General features: G+C 47.5%; 1 protein-coding gene across 1 annotated transcript in view; it reads left to right on the top strand.

The window, feature by feature from the left end:
- The window catches only part of mcoln1a (mucolipin TRP cation channel 1a), a 50,450-nt gene extending 40,112 nt beyond the window's left edge, over positions 1-10,338 (top strand). Inside the window, exons 11-14 of the mRNA XM_080216501.1 lie at positions 812-934; positions 2,416-2,622; positions 6,527-6,657; positions 8,309-10,338. Of these exons, the coding sequence (XP_080072627.1) occupies positions 812-934; positions 2,416-2,622; positions 6,527-6,657; positions 8,309-8,345 (498 nt within the window). The 3' untranslated portion in view covers positions 8,346-10,338. The remainder of the gene's footprint in view (positions 1-811; positions 935-2,415; positions 2,623-6,526; positions 6,658-8,308) is intronic.
- Positions 10,339-15,421: the final 5,083 nt, after the last annotated feature.

The raw sequence follows: 15,421 nt of genomic DNA, 5'->3' as shown, positions 1-15,421 counted from the left end.
CCACATTGCTGTGGCTCTGGGGTCACATGTAGGCCAGGTAGAAAGTCTCTCAATACCAGGTTAAAGTTCGACAGGTGATTTATCTGATGTCACGAGCTTTCGGTGCACTGCTCCTTCATGTGGGCCAGACCTGGTAAGGACGGCAGATTTCCTTCCCTAAAGGAATATTAGTGAACCAGATGGATTTTTTCGACAGTCGACAATGTTTTCATGATCGTCAGTAGATTCTTAATTCCAGATACTTTTTATTGAATTCAGATTCCACCATCTGCCATGGCAGGATTCGAACCCGGGTCCCCAGAACATTAGCTGAGTTTCTGCATAGTCCAGCGATTATACCACTAGGCCATCTCCTTCCCTTAACACACTAACTCTAATTTGAAGGTTTTTGCTCCTTTTTCCTGGACTGTTTGCCAGGGGAAAGTGTTTCTCACTCTCCACATTTTCCAAATTCTTCAATCATTTCCATTCAATTCTTCAATCATTTCCAATCTTCTCCCAGTGCGACCTGTCTTTGTAATTTAACCCTTTTAGCTCCAGTCCCTCTCTGGTGAAACTGCACTCACTCCCAGACCAGTGGAATCTCCTGGACTTGTGCTGTCCAGAGCTCTAACATCTCGTTTCCCTCCTTCCTTCCAAATCTCAGATTTCTTTCAAACTCCATCCTGACTTTCCCGTTTTTCTGTTAAGCGCTGCCCCTTGGTAATATATTTACCCCTTTTGGAAGGAGTGCTATCTGAGTTCATGTGTTTTGTCGCGGTGTGCGTCACTGTCTGCCTGGGTTCCTGAACTGACACTGCTTTCTCCTCAGATCCTCATTGTGACTCTGCGAGCTGCTTTCCCCAATGTGATCCGGTTCTGCTGCTGTGTGGCTGTTATCTACATGGGTTACTGCTTCTGTGGCTGGATAGTGCTGGGGCCTTATCACGACAAGGTATGTTGTGGGAGGTACACTGGCCTTGCGGGGCACACAGGGATAGGAAGATGATACATTGCACAGTGTCTCAATTTGCTTTGCAGCCAATGCTGTAATTTCTGAGCTCGCTTTGTGGCTGGCACAGTGGGTTAGCACTGCTGCCTCACATCGACAGGGTTCGATTCCTGGCTTGGGTCACTGTCTGTGTGGAGTTTGCACATTCTTCCCGTGTCTGCGCGTGTTTCCTCCCACAGTGCAAAGATGGTCATGGTGTTAGATTGATGGGATGAGTCTGGGTGGGATGCTGGTTGGGAGAGTCAGTGCAGGTCCAATGGGCCGAACAGCCTCCTTTTCTACTGTAGGGACTCTATGGAATTTGGCCCAGGCATTAACATTTTCATCCTCGTGCTTTAAACACTCGTGTGGCTTCGGCTTTCAAATTCAGTGTAGCCCTGGCAACTGACCCCCTCCCCCTTCCCACTGGCCCTCTATTCTCTCCTCCCACCCAGTCCTCTCGCCTTCTGGTGCCGCCCCCATTCTCCTCTTGCTAGGGCCGCTCCTGGCTCTGTGGGTCCTTTATGTTGAGGCTCCCTTATTGGTGTTTGGCTGCTGAGTGTTCACTGCCTGTCCCGGGTTAACGGGAGAGGCCGGCTGACCTCCTGTGGGTCAGCGTATGATGTGGAGGTGCTGGTGTTGGACTGGGATAAACACATTAAGAAGTCTCACAACACCAGATTAAAGACCAACAAGTTTATTTGATAGTAAACCTGCAAACTTTCAGAACACTGTTCCTTTGTCAGGTGAGTGGAAAGTTCTGATCACAAACAGACCATATAAAGGCACACACAGTTTACAGAATGCTGATTAGAATGTGAGTCTTTACAGCTAATCAGGTCTTAAAGGTGCAGATAATGTGAATGGAGATAGCATTAAGCAAAGGTTAAGCAAAAGCATTAAGCAAAGAGATGTGGGTTATCTCCGGACAGGACAGTAAGTGAGATGTTGCAAGTTCAGGCAAGTCATGGGGATTACAGATAGTGTGACATGAACCCAAGATCCACGTTGAGGCCGTCCTTGGATCTTGGGTTCATGTCACACTACCTGTAACCCCCCATGATTTGCCTGAACTTGCAACATCTCACTTACTGTCCTGTCTGGAGACAACACACATCTCTAATGCTATCTCCGCTCACACTGTCTGCACCGTTAAGACTTGATTAGCTGTAAAGACTCGCATCCTAATCAGTATTCTGTCAACTGGGTGTGCCTTTATGTGCCCTGTTTCTGATCAGAACTTTCCACTCACCTGACGAAGGAACAGCGTTCTGAAAGCTTGTGGGATTACTATCAGATAAACTTGTTGGACTTTAACCTGGTGTTGTGAGACTTCTTACTGGGTCAGCTTTTGAACCAGTGGGAGGGTTTCTACCTGAGAGACGAGGGGTGGGGGAGGCGAGTCTGTTTGAAGTTGTCCTGATGTTCCTCCTCCTATGTTGCAGTTTCGAACGCTCTCCATGGTCTCGGAGTGTTTGTTCTCACTCATCAACGGGGACGACATGTTTGTGACGTTCTCTCACATGAAGCAGAAGAGTACTCTGGTGTGGCTATTCAGCCAGCTGTATCTCTACACCTTCATCAGCCTCTTCATCTACATGGTCCTCAGTCTCTTCATCGCCCTCATCACTGGCTCCTATGAAGCCATCAAGGTTTGATTGATTTGATTCATTATTGTCACGTGTATTAACAGACAGTGAAAAGTATTGCTTCTTGCGCGCTACATAGACAAATCATACCGTTCATAGAGAAGGAAATGAGTGCAGAATGTAGTGTTACAGTCAGGATTAAATTAATGTGAGGTAGGCCCATAAAAGTCTGACAGCAGCAGGGAAGAAGCTGTTCTTGAGTCAGATTAGCTGTTAATGGTTCCAGCTCTATTGCTCTCTCCCCCATCCTGAAGTACATTTTAGCCCAATAACTCTAGTTCAGTAATATCCTACAATGCCACTAACTTAGTGAATTTACACAGAAACAGAGTTTGACAGCACAGTTACAGGCTATTCACGATAACGCTTTATTTTCTGTAGAAGCCTGCTCCCATTTTAGCCTCCAGATGCCTCTTAAATCTCTATGGGACCTCAGATTTTTGTATCCTTTTCCCAATGGAAGAAGGTGGAAGAGAGAATGCCCGGGGGTCCTTAATTACACTGGCTGCTTTGCCAAGGCAGCGAGAAGTGTAGTTGGAGGCAGTGGACGGGAGGCTGGTTTGCGTGATGGATTGGGCTACATTCTTGACTTTTTGTAGTTTCTTGCGGTCTTGGGCAGAGCAGGAGCCCATACCAAGCTGTGATACAACCAGAGAGAATGTTTTCTATGGTGCATCTGTAAAAGTTGGTGAGAGTCTTAGCTGACATGCCAAATTTCCTTAGTCTTCTGAGAAAGTAGAGGCGTTGGTGGGTTTTCTTAACTATAGCGTCGGCTAGGATAGGTTGTTGGTGATCTGGACATGTAAAGAATTGAAGCTCTTGTGTGAACAGAGTTGCAAGGACAGGCATGCGTAGATTATTACATGCAGTTGAATAGTGTTATGCCTCTAAGGGGAATCTGGGAAAGGAATGGGGTGCTGGTGAGGTGAGGTCAAGTCTTTCATGCAGAGAGTGGTGGATGCTTGGAACGCGCTGCCAGAGGTGGTGGTGGAAGCAGGCATGCTAACAACATTTAAGAGGCATCTGGAGGCTAAAGGGGGAGCAGGCTTCTACAGAAAATAAAGCGATATAGTGAATCACCTGTAACTGTGCTGTCAAACTCTTTGTGTAAATTCACTAAGTTAGTGGCATTGTAGGATATTACTGAACTAGAGTTATTGGGTTAAAATGTACTTCAGGATGGGGGAGAGAGCAATACAGAGCAGGAACCATTAATAACTAATTTCGAACTGGGTGGTTGCATGGATCAGTAGCACATTCACGCTTGCTCACCCTCATCCTTGCTCCCACGCTCGCTGTCACTCATGCCTGTGCTTTCATGCTCACACACACTCCCACGCTTAAAGTTTATTTATTAGTGTCGCAGGTAGGCTTATATTAACACTGCAATGAAGTTACTGTGAAAATCCCCTCGTCGCTACACTCCGGCGCCTGTTTGGGTACATTGAGGGAGAATTTAGCACAGCCAGTGCACCCTAACCAGCACGTCTTTTGGACTGGGGGAAGAAACTGGAGCACCCGGAGGAAACCCACGCAGACACGGAGAGCATGCAGACTCCACACCGATAGCGACCCGAGATCGGAATTGAACCTGGGTCCCTGGTGCCATGAGGTCGCAATGCTAACCACCTTGCCACCCCCCCACTCCCCGCCACCTGCCTCCGAGCACACGCTCACCCTCGTGTGCATGTGCTCTCACACTATAATACTCATTCTCTTTCAAACTTGTACTCTCCTTTCCCTGATCCCTGCCCTGGAAAAGTAACTGAGGGTAGAAAAGTATAAAATGCTGGAAAATCTCAGCAGGTCTGACAGTATCTGTGCGGAGAGAATAGAGCCACCGTTTCGAGTCTGGATAGCCCTTCATCAGAGTTCCCCACAAATGCTGTCAGACAGGCTGAAATTTTCGAGCATTTTCTGTTTTTGTTTCCGATTCCAGCATCCGCGATGTTTTGCCTTTACGCCTGAGGGTGTTGGCTATGAGGAGAGGTTGAATAAACTCGGATTGTTTTCATTGGAAAGACAAAGGCTGAGGGGAGATCTGATAGAGGTCTACGCGGGCGGCACGGTGGTTAGCACTGCTGCCTCAACAACATCAGGGATTCAGGTTTGATTCCCGCCTTGAGTCACTGTCGGTGCGGAGTTCGTATGTTCTCCCCGTGTCTGCATGGGTGCTCCGGTTTCCTCCCTCAGGTTTATTTAGGAGTAAATGCCACTAGCTCTCGGGGTTTTCCCCTTCGTCAGGTGAGTGGGAGTGTGATCAGAACTCCCACTCGCCTGACGAAGGGGCAAACCCCGAAAGCTGGAGGCGTTTACTACCAAATAAACCTGTTGGATTTTAACCTGGTGTTGTGAGACGACTTACTGTGTTCACCCTGAAGGTGGCAGTGTTGCTGCACAGGGTGGATTGTCTCACTAAAGCGAGCTGCATTGCCAGCCCTACTGTGTGTCCGCCCAGTCAATAAACACTTGGGGTGTCCCAACAAACTACAGGAAAGCATTTAGTGGGACGTAATCTAGGAAACTGGCAAGTCTGTCTGTGCACAGCAAGATCCCACAAACTGGAGATGACCAGATTGTATGTTTAAATGATATTGGTTTAAGGGTGAATATCGATTTGCTTTGATTTATTATTGTCACATGTATTAACATACAGTGAAAAGTATTGTTTCTTGCATACTATCCAGACAAAGCATACCGTTCATAGAGAAGGAAAGAAGAGAGTGCAGAATGTAGTGTTACAGTCATAGCTAGGATGTAGAGAAAGATCAACTTAATGCAACGTAGATCCATTCAAAAGGGAAGAAGCTGTTCTTGAGTCTGTTGGTACGTGACCTCAGACTTTCATATCTTTTTCCCAATGGAAGAAGGTGAAAGAGAGAATGTCCAGGGTGCCTGAGCTTCTTAATTATGCCGGCTGCTTTACCGAGGCAGCGAGAAGTGTAGACAGAGTCAATGGATGGGAGGCTGGTTTGTGTGATGGATTGGGCTACATTCAAGACCTTCTGTAGCTTCTTGTGGTCTTGGGCAGAGCAGGAGCCCATACCAAGCTGTGAAACAACCAGAAAGATTGCTTTCCATGGTGCATCTGTAAAAGTTGGTGAGAGTCATAGCGGACATGCCAAATTTCCTTAGTCTTCTGAGAAAGTAGAGGCGTTGGTGGGCTTTCTTAATTGTCGTGTCGGCATGGGGGGACCAGGACAGGTTGTTGGTGATCTGGACACCTAAAAACTTGAAGCTCTTGACCCTTTCTACTTTGTAGAAGACACTGGAGAGAACTTCTGCTCTGAGTTATTTCAGAAAGGCACTGGAGGGGGTGCAGAGGAGATTCACTAGGTTGAGAGGGTTGGCTTATGAGGAGAGACTGAGTAGACTGGGGCTATACTTATTGGAATTCAGAAGAATGAGGGGAGATCTTATAGAAATATAAAATTATGAAGGGAATAGACAAGGTAGAAGCAGGGAGCTTGTTTCCACTGGTGGGTGAAACTAGAACTAGGGAGCATTGCCTCAAAATAAGGTGGGAGCAGATTTCGGACTGAGTTGAGGAACTTCTTCACACAAAGGGTTGTGAATCTGTGGAATTCCCTGCCCAGTGAAGCAGTTGAGGCTACCTCATTGAGTGTTTTTGAGGCAGGGATAGATAAATTTTTGAACAGTAAAGGAATGAAGGGTTATGGTGAGCGGGTGGGTAAATGGAGCTGAGTCCGCAGAAAGTTCAGCCATGATCTTATTGAATAGTGGAGCAGGCTCGAGGGGCCAAATGGCCTTCTCCTGTTCCTAGTTCTTATGTTAAAATGGTGTCTGGGTGTCAGAGATGAGCTGAGACCTCGGTTTAACATTGAAGCAGTGGGGCTCCCCACCGTGCCGAGCACCAGTCAGACTCTGAGTGTTGTTTCTCTTCCAGCACCATGGTATCAGTGGGGTACACCCCATCGAACTGCGTGAGTTCATCGCCGAGTGCACAGACGCTCCAAACTCTGGCAAATTCCGTGAAGTGGAGAGTTCCGTCTGCTCCTTTTTCTGCTGCTGTGACAGGTAAGGTGGGATTTGGTGCGACTGTGGTTTCTGTGGGCCTGATAAGATGGCCTTCAAATCGTCTGAATGTTTTCCATGTTGCACCCCTTCACCCGCACCCGGCACCCCAATCCTTGATCTCCTTACTCAAGGAAGCATATAATCATATTAGAAGGAGTTCAGAGAAGACCCCCGACACCATTGTTTTTGGTTATTTTCCAGTGAGTTTACTCCAGACTCCCTACACCATTGTTTATGGTCTTTCTCCAGTAAGTATAGAATCCCTACAGTGCAGAAGAGACCATTCAGCCCATCACGTCTGCACCAGTTCTCTGACAGAGCATCTTACTCAGGACTTACCCCTGTGACCCCACGTTTCTCCCCCACTAATCCCCTTAATCTACACCATCTTTGGACACTGAGGGGCAATTTATCGTGGACAATCCACTGAACCCACAGTGTGGGGGGAGGGAACCGAAACACCCGGGAGAAACCCACACAGACACGGGGAGTACTTGCAAACTCCACACAGACAGTGACCCGTGGATGGAATCAAACCTGGGTCTCTGGCGCTGTGAGGGAGCAGTGCTCACCACCGTGCCACCGTCCTGCCCTATACCTGCCGTTTACACACAGACTCCCTACATCATTGTTTCTGGTTGGTCTCCAGCCAATATACCCGAGGCTTCCTACATCGTTTCTGGTTATTGTCCAGTGAGTATACTACACTACTGGATTTGGAAATCTGCCCTTGAGCTCTCTGCGTGCGTGTCGCAGTCAGAAGAGAATGTGCACTCCACGTCACGCATTCGTGCTTATGGGGAGGCTTTGACGCTGTTAAATATCTTTCTTCACCCTGTCATACCCTTCCTCAAATCACAGCTAATGCTGGATTCGAACCCAGAGTAGGAGTGTCTGTCCCTCACGTTCATTTGTCCAAGAAACAGTTGGTGTCGGGCACTGGGTGTGACCAATATGTTCGAATTAACACTGAAAGCAAAACTGTCCATGTGAGGAGTGGCACAGTGGTTAGCACTGCTGCCTCACAGCTCTAGGGACCTGGGTTCGATTCCCGGTTTGGGTCACTGTCTGTGTGGAGTTTGCACATTCTCCCTGTGTCTGCGTGGGTTTCCTCTGGGTGCTCTGGTTTTCTCCCACAGTCCAAAGATGTTTGAGCTAGGTTGATTGGCCATGCTAAAAATTCCCCCTTAGAGTCGTGAGATGTGTAGGTTAGAGGGATTAGCGGGTGCATATGTAGGGATATGGCGGTAGGTCCTGGATGGGATTGTGGTCATGAAGACTTGATGGGCCAAATGGTCTCCTTCTGCATTGTAGGGATTCGATGACTCTATGATTAATGACAAATGACTGTGGTCCAATTTAAATTCAATTTAAAAACGCATTAAGCAAAAGAAAATCAAAGAACTCCCTCTGCACTAGATTGTGGTGACTACCTTCATCTCTGAAGAGTTTTAAAAGCTTGCTGAACTTGGCATTCCCAAATACTCTCTGATTAGAGTCGTTCCCCAGATCCAACTGGACTGGGAGCACCTCAGAGCAGGATTTGGATCAGCGTGGCTCCCAAAATTATTGAGAATAATGACGAAATGCTCAGTGGTTGTTCGAGCTGCGTTTGTGCGATTTTAAACCTGCCTGTGCCTCCCTCCCACAGGGTAACCACTTACGAGGACAATCTGTCAGTAAACTGAACATGATGGGTGCTCCAGACGCTGCCTCCCGGGCCTTGCACAGTGATTCCAGCCGTCTCCACACGGCATGGACTAACCGTAACCTTCCGATCGAACACACACACGCACGCAATGTTGGGGGAGGATCAGCAGAGTCCCCCTGTACTTCCGAGTGAGGAGAATGGGGGGGCACTTGCAACAGTGTGGCCTGAGGGAGTGAGTAAAGGAAGTCCTTCCTCCAAACTGATCGAAATGACTTGACAACGTTTACCGTAAGGAAGAATTACTTTTGAGTAGAGATATTTAATTTTTATGTATTAATACGAAGGGAACATTACTGAGAGACTATCATGTAATTTAGTGATTTTAAAGCAATGATCAATAAGCATTGACGTTTCTCTGTATTCTGCTGGTTAAGTGTGACAGTAACTGGCCGTCTCACCTGGTGGTAAATCGACCCGACCAGACTTCAAGTGACTTCAATCATTTCCCCTGTGCGTTGGAGCGCGCTCCCGGTCTGGTAATTATCTGCTACCTCCCTCGGTGAACTGGATCAATGTGTTGGCAGATGGGGCAGGATTAAAGTTTGGGGTCCGTCACCCTCCGTGGTCAGCCTCCGGGCTGTTCAGTCCCTTCTGCTTTTCCAGCTCTACCATCCAGTTAGACACTGCATTTTAACCCCCCACTTACAGCATGGTTCTATCATTATTTCAAACACCTTGAATTGCTCACCCTGTCCTCCAGAATATTCAGCTTAATCCTTTTAGTCCTGGCTGTCTCCCCTCCAAGGTGGGTATATTCTTCGTGCTGTCTGGAACTGGAGCTAATATGACCAGCTTTTTTTTATTACTGGCTGTTGACTTCCCCGTCAGTCAGTAACCATCTGGGAAGTGGACCATCAATGCTTTTATTTTGCTTTGTGAGTTGAGCACAAAAGGGGTGTCTCTTTCCAGCTCCTTTTCTCCGCCTCAGGGTGCCTGTTGACATTAGTGTTGTCCAGTGTGTTGGAGGCAGTGAGAGACTTGTGGCCGGTTGCTGAGTAAGTGTCTAGCGGTGAGCAAAGTCTTATTTATTTGCCAGAATCTGTTTTAACCTGCATCGCAGCAAACAGTCCGCAGGGTCTAGTTAAAACAATCTCCAGTGACGCCCCTCAATGAAAGGACGGTTATCCTCCCAGTGCAGTGAGCAGAGGCTAAGTTGCACGATGCAAATGATGTGGGTGAAACTAATCTGTTGCTTGACAGCATTGCAGTGACCGGGTGGGATCAAAGTTCATCTGCTTTCTGACTGAGACTTGTGTTGTCACTGTCTGCAGGCGTTTCGCAGATAGAGATATGCTGCTGGGGTGGAGGTGGTGCAGAGACATCGAGAGTTGAGGTGGTGCAGGTCTCTGGTGGCTGTTCGCCCAACAGCCCAGGACTCTGGCCCCTCGGCTGACTTTGGGGTGAGGTTCAAGCCCGTTTATCTCATGCTGCTGCTCGGATTATGGGGGATAGGGCCTGGGTGGGATTGTGGTTGGTGCAGACTCAGTGACCCTCTTCCTACGCTGTAGGAGGTTGTCTGATTCTATTTTGGTGAGATGAATTTCCGCAGCATCTGTCAGCAGTGGGAAAGCCCCTTTTCAGCACTTTATGGAATCATGTCTTAACAAGTTCCGAGGTTGTGGTGCAAGAGAGTTCCGCAGTGATCTAGGTCTCTGCTGACAAAGCACTGATAAAAAGGGGGCTGAAGATTTAAAGGAACTAAATTTTGTTTTAAGCTTGAAGCACTTTTTAGAACATTTTTAGAAAATTAAGATTTTTGTTCTTTTTTTAAGGCAAGACTGTGTGTAAAACAAAAATGTGGAGATGCCGGTGATGGACTGGGGTAAACACAGTAAGAAGTCTGACAACACCAGGTTAAAGGCCAACCAACTTATACGATCGTGAACTCACAAGCTTTTGGGGTTTGCCCCTTCGTCAGGCGAGTGGAGAGTTCTGGCCTCAGACAGAGCATATAACAGCACTCAGCTGTCTGAGGCCAGAACACTCCATTCACCTAACGAAGGGGCAAACCCCAAAAGCTTGTGAGTTCACGATCGTATAAGTTGGTTGGACTTTAACCTGGTGTTGTGAGACTTCTTACTAAAAAAAATCGCAAATGGACAGCTGTTAGCCCTCCAGCTGTGACGCACCGACTCCAGTTGCTAGTCGATTGGGGTGTTAGACGTGGTTTTTAGAGGGGCACGGCGGGGGGGGAGTGGAGTTTGTAGCTGAGGCTATCACGAGATCAATGCCAGCAGGGCTCTGGGGCAGTTCTGGTAGGACTCTGGTGATATCTGACCAACGTTCAAACCATGCCTTGTGACCTCCCCATTCCTAAACTCTCCAGGGGCTGCTGAATGAAATGGTTTCCCTTGTTTCCAGAATCAAAAATAAAGAAACAAATGGCAAATTCTAAGAACCTGAATTTAGAGACGTGTCACCCAGCAGCCGAGAGGGAGAGAGGACCTGCTAACATCAGACTCTCCTCGCTATCTTACAACAATGAGGCTCTGCACTCAGTGCTGTGTGGAGTTTGTTTCTGATAAAGGTTCTGCACCTGGCCCTCTTGGGAGTTCTGTTACAGAGAAGGGTCTGTCTCTAAACCCCCTCGAGTGGTCTGCTTCTATGGAAGGTCTGAACTCAACCTTCTTGTACACTGACGGGCCCGTGCGCGAGTTTGTCCAGAGTTGGGAGTCTCTGCTTCAGATGGCCGATGTTGTGCAGGGGTGACTAACCGCGCACTGCATCGCTATCTCAATGTGAGGAAGCATGGATAACTCTGGAAGTTTGGGACCCGTGCACTGAGGGGGTGTTTGTCCCGTTGAGGCAGGTTCCACGTCGCTCCCCTTCAAAGTTTGGGATTATTTATAGATGTGAGGACGGCACTCAGAGAATTCAGATACTCGCTTTGCGTTTGACAACTTGGGCCATTCTCTCCGGCCGTACATTCCTTGTGTATGTGTTTTCTGTCTTCGCTACGCTGCTCGGAGTGCACTTCTCCAAGATAATATAACAAACCAGTGTGCAGTTTCCTATATTATACTTCTGTCTCCTAGACGCACAAATAATAAATTTCAGGTTAACGTGCTTGTCTCGTTTGGGGTTTTATTCCATCACGTGTCTCTGGTTTATTGTTGTCGGTAACTCCTGTAGGCGACCTTGAGTCCCCTACAATCTGGAGTGTGTTCCTTTTCACACTCGAGTCTAGTCGAATACTGTAATCTCAGTTGGCGTCATGTGCTGTTTTTCAGACTGCACGGGCAGTGGGCTGGAGAGCATTCTTGTGCGATGAGACAAGATGGCAAACCACCCAACTCCTTTATCTTATGTAACACGTACAAATGAGTCGCAGGCAGTGTTGGTGGTGAGCTCTGTTAATTTGCAACTGTTCTTCATTCCCTGAAAATATATATATTTTTTAAAAGTAACACTTCAAGTGAAAACCTATGTGCAGGCCCCAATTTCTGTGCGCCTTAACGTGATGTTGTTTATTCAAATCAAAACAGATCTGAAATAGAAACAGAGAGACCGGATAAGCTCAGCAGGTCTGGCAGCATCTGCGGGGAGAGAAACAGAGTTAATGTTTCCAGCCCACATGATTCTTCAACACTCCCAGAAGAGGGATAGAAACGTGACGAATCATAAAGGGATCAGGCAGATTAGAAGGTCTGGGGTAGGTCACAGCTTAAGAAGCAATTGACAGTTGATCTTTCTCTACACCCTAGCTATGACTGTAACACTACAATTCTGCACCCTCTGGCTAGGAACTATGCTTTGTATAGCATGCAAGAAACAATACTTTTGACTGTTGCTAAGTGATAGTAAGGCAAATTGCCTCGCAACCAACACAAAGGGTCATGAATGTAGCCCAATCCATCATTCAAACCAGCCCCCCATCCATTGACTCTGTCTACACTTCCCGCTGTCTTGGCAAAGCAGCCAGCATAATTAAGGACCTCACGCAGCCCGGATGTTCTCTCTTCCACCTCCTTCCGTTAGGAAAATGATAAGTTTGAGGTCACGTACCAACCGACTCAAGAACAGCTTCTTCCCTGCTGCCGTCAGACTTTTGAGTGGACCTACCTCGCATTAAGTTGATCTTTCTCTACACCCTAGCTATGACTGTAACGCTACATTCTACACTCTCTCGTTTCCTGCTCTACGAATGGTATGTTATGTCTGTATAGCACACAAGAAACAATACTTTTCACTGTATACTAATACATGTGACAAGTCAAATCAAAGATATCATGGATATAAGACAAATGTTAATGGTGACGTTAAAGATTGAGGATTTGCTAATAGCAGCCTTGTCTTCCGAGTTACAGCCTTCTGAACTCTTCACAATCATAAAATCCCTACAGTGCAGAAGGAGGCCATTTGGCCCCTTGAGTCTGCACCAACCACAATCCCACCCAGGCCGTATCCCCATAACTCCATTTACCCTAGTTAATCCCGCTGACACTAGGGGCAACTTAGCATGGCCAATCTACCTAACCCATATGTCTTCAGAGTGGGGGAGGAAACCGGAGCACCTGGAGGAAACCCACACTGCAATGGGAAGAACTTGCAGACTCCACACAAATGTGCTGGATAGGTACACGTGCTAAAGGCCGTGCTAAATTCACCCTCGGTGTACCCGAACAGGCACAAGAATGTGGCAGCTAGGGGATTTTCACAGTAAGTTCATTGCAGTGTTAATGTAAGCCTTACTTGTGACTAACAAATAAACTTCTGAAAAAAACCTTGGTTTGGCCTTAACTGGAGCAGTGTGTCCAATTCTGAGCACAACACTTCAGGGAGGGTACAGAAAAGATTCCCGGGAACGGTTCCAGGGTTATGGAACTTTGGAGAAGCTGGGGCTGTTAAGAGAAAAGGAGGACAAGAAGAAATCAGAGAGAGGCTCAAAAGTGAGGGGACAACAGGGAGAAAGTTCCTTTTGTTGGAACGGTTGAGAGTCCAGGACAAATGAGCAATAATTGCTGGCCTTGCCAGCTCCAACCTAAGAATGAATCTGAAAAAATGTGATGGGGGAATGAAGCAGCAACAAGTGACATGAGGAAATAAGTTTTTCCACAGCGAGTGGTCAGGATCTGGAATACACTGCAGGGGCTCTGAGGGAAAGGTGGGGCGAGTGGGACTAAGAGTTACTTTTAAGACCATAAGACCAAGACAAGAGGAGCAGAATCAGGCCACTCGGCCCATCGAGTGTGCCACACCGTTCAATCCTGGCTGATATTTTTCTCATCCCCATTCTCCTGCCTTTTCCCCACAACCCCTGATCCCCTTATTAATCAAGAACCTATCTATCTCTGTCTTAAAGACACTCAATGACCTGGCCTCCACAGCTTTCTGCGGCAGAGAGTTCCACAGATTCCCCACTCTCTGGCTGAAGAAATTCCTCCTCCTCTCTGTTTTAAAGGATCGTCCCTTTAGCCTGAGGTTGTGCCCTCTGATTCTAGTTTTTCCTATTAGTGGGAACATCCTCTCCATGCCCACTCTATCCAGGCCTTGCAGTACCCTGTAAATTTCAATAAGATCCCCCCCCTCATCTTTCTAAACTCTGAGTACAGACCCAGAGTCCTCAACCAATCATAGAAACCCTACAGTGCAGAAAGAGGCCATTTGGCCCATCGAGTCTGCACCAACCACAATCTCACCCAGGCCCAATCCCAATATCTCAACATGTTTAACATGGTAATCCTGCTAATCTACACATCTCAGGACACTAAGGAGCAATTTAGATGGCTAACCCGCACATCTTTGGGAGGAAACCAGAGCACCCGGAGGAAACCCATGCAGACACGAGGAGAATGTGCAAACTATACACAGACAGTGACCCAAGCCGGGGATGGAACCCAGGTCCCTGATGCTGTGAAGCAGCAGTGCTAACCCCCTGTGCCACCTCGTGTGACAAGCTCTTCATTCCAGGGATCATTCTCGTGAGCCTCCTCTGAACCCTTTCCAAGGCCAGCACGTCCTTCCTTGGATACGGGGCCCAAATCTGCTCACGATGGGGTCTGACTAGAGCCTTGTACGGCCTCGGAAGTACATCCCATTGCCTGGAGTTGGCATGGATATTGTGGAGCAAATGTTTGTGCTGTAACCACGCTACCAAAAGGATGAGGAGGCTTTGGAGAGAGTGCGGGAAAGGTTTACCAGGATGTTGCCTGGTATGGAGGGCATTAGCTATGAGGAGAGATTGAATAAACTGGGATTGTTATCATTGGAAAGACTGAGTCTGAGGGGGACCCGATAGAAGTTTATAAAATTGAGGGGTTTGGATAGGGTGAACAGTTGGAAGCTTTTTCCCAGGGCAGAAGTGACAATTACAAGGGGGCATAAGTTCAAGGGAAGTGGGGGTAAGGTTCAGTGGAGATGTGCGGGGGAAGTTTTTTTACACAGAGGGTGGTGGAGGCCTGGAATGCACTGCCAAGTGAGGTGGTTGAGGCAGTTAGCGACATTTAAGATTTATCTTGATAGGCATATGAACAAATGAGAAATAGAGGAGTATAAGCAATTGGTTAGTTAGGTAACATGATCAGTGCAGGCTTGGAGGCTGAAGGGCCTGTTCCTGCGCTGTTCTTTGTTCTGACCGTTCTCAGATTATCCATGTGGCTGTGTTACTCTACATGACTCTATCTGGCAATATCTCAATTTTAAAGCTGTCCTGTCCTACCGCTTTGATCAAGCAAACCAGCCTCCCATCCATTGACTCTGTCTACAATTCCTGCTGCCTTGGCAAAGCAGCCAGCATAATTAAGGACCCCACGCACCCCAGACATTCTCTCTTCCACCTTCTTCCGTCGGGGAAAAGATAAGTCTGAGGTCACGTATCGACCGACTCAAGAACAGCTTCTTCCCTGCTGCCGTCAGACTTTTGAATGGACCTACCTCGCACTAAGTTGATCTTTCTCCACATCCTGTAACACCACACTGTCTCCTTCTCTATGAACGGTATGCTTTGTCTGTACAGCGCGCAAGAAACAATACTTTTCACTGTAAATACATGTGACAATAATAAATCAAATCAAGCTTTTCGATGATCTGCTCTTGTATCGCCTCCCCTGCTTT

This window comes from Carcharhinus amblyrhynchos, chromosome 33 (assembly GCF_965287045.1).
Source record: "Carcharhinus amblyrhynchos chromosome 33, sCarAmb.v2.hapA, whole genome shotgun sequence".
NCBI lineage: Eukaryota > Metazoa > Chordata > Chondrichthyes > Carcharhiniformes > Carcharhinidae > Carcharhinus > Carcharhinus amblyrhynchos.
Note: the sequence above shows the minus strand (reverse complement) of the source record. Positions and strands in the feature narration are given on the sequence as shown.